Source organism: Penaeus monodon, chromosome 7, assembly GCF_015228065.2.
Source record: "Penaeus monodon isolate SGIC_2016 chromosome 7, NSTDA_Pmon_1, whole genome shotgun sequence".
NCBI classification, from domain to species: domain Eukaryota; kingdom Metazoa; phylum Arthropoda; class Malacostraca; order Decapoda; family Penaeidae; genus Penaeus; species Penaeus monodon.
Genome location: NC_051392.1, coordinates 45,937,286 through 45,942,285, shown reverse-complemented (window position 1 = coordinate 45,942,285; position 5,000 = coordinate 45,937,286). Strand labels below are relative to the sequence as shown.

The 5,000-nt window shown below is 39.5% G+C and overlaps 1 protein-coding gene across 1 annotated transcript in view; it reads left to right on the top strand.

Annotated features, from left to right (window-relative positions):
• LOC119575391 (ras-like protein family member 10B) overlaps nt 1-5,000 on the top strand; it is a 9,025-nt gene that overhangs the window by 924 nt on the left and 3,101 nt on the right. Inside the window, exons 2-4 of the mRNA XM_037922973.1 lie at nt 599-701; nt 2,913-3,145; nt 4,537-4,663. Of these exons, the coding sequence (XP_037778901.1) occupies nt 4,609-4,663 (55 nt within the window). The 5' untranslated portion in view covers nt 599-701; nt 2,913-3,145; nt 4,537-4,608. The remainder of the gene's footprint in view (nt 1-598; nt 702-2,912; nt 3,146-4,536; nt 4,664-5,000) is intronic.

The window sequence follows — 5,000 nt, the reverse complement described above, 5'->3', positions numbered from 1 at the left end:
TAATGAGTTCCATCGACGACGAGCATGTAATCGAACCCGACTACACGCAGACGCCTCCCCACATAACCCTTCGCACGGCTATACACACAGCTCCCAATACGTATACAGTGTCATGTAAACTGCCGGCGCGTTGTTTACCAGTCGTCAGTGTGGATCGCCGACGCCTCTAATACCCCCTTTGCGCCTGTTTACACGACACAGCTCGCCATTTGCCGGAAAATTGGGGCTGAGAACACAATGACTCATGCCGTTTATTTTCTCACCACTTTGTTCTTGATTATTAAGATCGGTGTTTGTTTTCGTGTTTGTGCTTGTGGATGGTACTTTTTTTTTTTTTTTTTTTTCGTCTTCGTTCATCCATCTAAACTGTTAGTTAATTATCTGTCTGTCCTCGTTCTCTTTCTCCCTCTCTCTTTCCTCTCTCTCTCTCTCTCTCTCTCTCTCTCTCTCTCTCTCTCTCTCTCCTCTCTCTCTCTCTCTCTCTCTCTCTCTCTCTCTCTCTCTCTCTCTCTCTCTCTCTCTTTCCTCTGTCTATCTCTCACTCTCATTATGCCCTACGTTTTTCACCGCTTCTCCTTCTCTCTTCTTCCCCCCTCAGATGGGCGTTGGTTTCTTGTGATGCGGGAAAGCTGATTCGTGCTTCAGTCCACGCCCATCTCACGCCCACGACAACAGCTCACCCGCGATACCCTCCTCCTCAGGTCAGTGCTTTTTTAGACAAGGGCGTCTTGTCTATTTATAATTGAGAATTGATAATGCCAGATGTAATGACGATGATTAGATTAGTGATTATACTGTTAGGAAAGTCGATTAAGGAATGGCAATAGAGATGACAGTGTGAATAAGCGTGATATAGACGATGATGATAGTAAAAATGACGTTCATTATGATAATGATAACATGATAAAAAGTAAATATAAGTTTAGTGGTTAGTGGTTATGATAATCATCTAATCATCTTAGATGAATGATATTATGGTAGCACGGATGATCGTAGTATTCCAAGGCTGAAAATGATAAATGATGATAATGATGGATACAATAGTGATAGAAATAATAACAGTAATGATAGAAATAATGACATTAATGGCTCTTTTATGAATAAATTCACAATGTCTGTATATGTGCACGAGCCCCTTTAACGTAAAACAGTCTGCATATTACTGCATGGTATATAAAGAAGACATGGAGCTGCATTCACACTATCAATTTAACTTGTTGAAAGCTATCAAGAGAGTGCCAGTACCTGTTGATATCAATGGCCAAAGTTTATGATTGCCAGCCGTCGCTCTTTCTGCCGCCAGCATAGAGACACATCATATCACAGCATCATATACAGGGAAATGGACCAATTATAATACCCATTATAAAGGGAAATTGACCTGTTTCGATCTCACTATCCCTTACTCTTTGATACGTGCGGCCATTTATGCACAACGTTTTTCTCTCTCTCGTATGTGCTAGATATATGTAGCTAGAAAGTAATGATTATAATGATAATCGTGGTGATAATAATAATGATGATCGAGGTGTGTGTGTGTGTGTGTGTGTGTGAATATATATATATATATATATATATATATATATATATATATATATATATATATATATATATATACAATATCATAACCATCATCATTATTGTTACTATTATTATTATCATTATTCATACTATTATCATTATCATAATCATTATTGTTATCATTATCACTGCTATTACCATCATCATTATCATTACTATCATTATTACGGTTGTTATTATAGTTATTATAATTATCATAACTATTATTATTGTTATCATTGTTATTTCTATTATTATTATTATTATTATTATTATTATTATTACTATTATTATTATTATCATTATCATTATCATTAGTAGTAGTAGTAGTAGTAGTAGTAGTAGGAGTAGTAGTAATAATACTAGTAGTAGTAGTAGAATTGATAGTAATAGTAGTAGTAGTAGTAGGAATAGTAGTAATGATAGCAGTAGCAGTAGGAGTAGTAGTAATAGTAATAGTAATATTAGAGTAGTTGTAGTAGTAGGAGTAGTAGGGATAATAGTAGTAGTAGTAGTTGTTGATATTGTTGTTGTTGTAGTGTAGCGTTTGAAAATCCACTCCAGATCATAGTATGCTCCATAACCTTTTTATGCGGTAGATATTTTTTTCTGGTTCCTAAAAATATAATAAACCAAAGTTTATATAAGAACAGGGTATCAAATAACTCATCTAATAGTTAGATAAAATGAAGCAAATTAGATTCTTTATGTAATCTTAGGAGGAGAGTATGCTGGGTTTTTCCATTCTTTTTCTGAACTGAAATATATATATATATATATATATATATATATATATATATGTATATATATATATATATATATATATATATATATATATATATATATATATATATATATATATATATTCTGAAAGGAAAATATATAGGTAAATAGATGTTCAGATATCGTATATATATAAAACTCGAAGAAACATAGATATATGAGTAAAAATATGATAAGGAATAAAGCAGAAAAATCCACACAAACTATAGAAGTAAGAAATAAACAAGAAATAAGCAAGTATATATATAAATAAATAAATCATGTCATTGAAAACCCAAGACAGAATTCTAGAAAAAAAAAAAAAAAAAAAAAAAAAAAAAAAAAAAAAAAATATATATATATATATATATATATATATATATATATATATATATATATATATATATATATATATATATATATATAATAAGAAAAAAGGGAAAAAAAGACTACACACATCTCAAAATGGGAAAATAAACAGGTAAGTAAATATACAAACAGATAAAGCCTGTCATGCAGAACTAACCCAAGATATCATTAAAAAAAAAATCTCGCATGCGACGTCGACCTAACGAAGCCTGGCGTTGCAGTGGTTGTGGTGAGCGGCTGGGGGTCGGGCCCATGTGAGGCGTGCGGGGGGCAGAGGGGTGGAGGCGGGGCGGGGGGCTGCAACTGCTGCCAGGGGGGCCGCCGTGCCCCTTCTTCCTCCTCAGGGGACGCCCCGCCGCCCCTCAACGGCCATCTGCCGCCGCCCCCGTCCTCCCAGCTGGTCAAAGTGGTTGTGCTGGGGGCAGCTGCCGTGGGCAAGACTGCCATTACTAAGGTGAGGATGCTCTTGCTTTGTTTGTTTGTTGTTTTAAATTTTCTTTTTACCTTCCCTCTGTTTTTCATTTCTCTCTCTTTCACTTCCTCTTCTCTCTCTCTCTCTCTCTCTCTCTCTCTCTCTCTCTCTCTCTCTCTCTCTCTCTCTCTCCTATCTCCTTCTCTCCTCCATCTCTCTCCCTCTCTCTCCCTATTCTCCCTCTCCTCTCTTCTCTCCTCTCTCTCTCCTCCTTCTCTCTCTCTTCTCTCTTCTCTTCTATCTCGCCTCTCCTACTCCTCTCTCCTCTCTCTCTCTCTCTCTCCTCTCTCTCCTTTCTCTCTCTCTCTCTCTCTCTCTCTCTCTCTTTCTCTGTCTCTCTCTTCCTCTCTCTCTCCCTCTCCCTCCCCTCTCTCTCTCTCTCTCTCTCTCTCTCTCTCTCTCTCTCTCTCTCTCTCTCTCTCACTGTCTCGCACCAAAAACTCCATGATGACGTCACATTATTTCCCGAGGCTGACCCATCTCTCTTTCCTTCTTCATTTCCGGTCTTCTTTTTCTCTGAAATTTCCCCTCATCATTTCCCGCTATTGTCTCCGTCCACTTATTGCCCTCTTTCTCATTCCATTCTTTTTACCTGATTTTTCTGTCAAATTGTTAAGTTTTGTTCTCTGTCATTTTTCGAGAGAAGCGGTCTGTTGCTACTCCTGTTATTGTTGTTGTTGATTGTCCCTTATTGTGTACATGATGAATTTTACTTTGAACAATTGTCTCATTTCAGTATATTTCATCTGGTTCCTCAATGCATCAGTGTTTCACTTCGTTAGTTCTGTTCATGTTACTTCCATTCTCTTCGTTAACGTAATTGTATGTCTTACCAGTACCAAAATAACTTCACCAGCTTTTCCCTTAACGATGCAAGATCATCATTATCTTCCTATTTGTCACTCGCTTATCCCCCTTTCTGGCGGCCTTTCATGCTGACCAAATGTTTTCGAAAGCACCCTCGTTTGGCCTTGACCAGAGTGCCCTGCCCTTGAGTGGTGGCGTCTGTCATTATCGAAGCCAAATACCTTCTCCATTAGTCTTCGCAGGATAACTGTAATGCGTTACAGATGCCTGATTCAGAATCTCCAGTACCCTCGACTATCAACGCCTGCCACTCCCGTCAATCAGATTAACAACTATCCCCCTCTCTCTCGGCTTTCAGTCTCTGGCAATTTGTCCCCTACTTTCTTATCTTATCTCATATCATCGCCATCATTCTGATTGGCAACTATCCCCTCCCTCTCTCTCCACCATCCCATCTACTAAACCGGCTTTCAGTCCCCAGCATCCACCATCCCCCCTCTCCCATCAATCCATCTGACAACTACCCCTCCCCCCTTCCATCTACTAAACGGGCCTTCAATCCCCAGCAATTCGTACACAACGAGTTTCCAACGTGCCACGAGCCAACGTCGGGTCGGGTCAACTACTGGCCTTCTGTCATGGTTAACGACCGGGTCTATCAGCTCTGTCTCGCCGATCTGCCCCCCATCAGAGGTAAGGGATCGGGGGAAATGGGAAGGAAGGGCGGTGGGAGAGGGAAAGGCAAGGGGAAGGGAATGGGGGGTGGGAAGGGAAGGGAGGGGATGAGAGAAAGGAAGGGAGGAGTAGGACGAAGGGAAGGGAAATCGAAGAAGGAAGAGAGGTAGGGAAGAGAGAAAAGAGAGATGTAGGGAGGAGCAGGGAGAGGAGAAGAAAGAAGGGCAAGGAAGGGGTGGGTGATCTTGAGTTCCCTTTTATCTTGCCTCTGAACTCACGACCTTTCGTGTGTGTCCAAGTATGGCATCATTATTTTGCTGTCACGTGGTGTTTTCATCCCGCGTCTGACACTTTT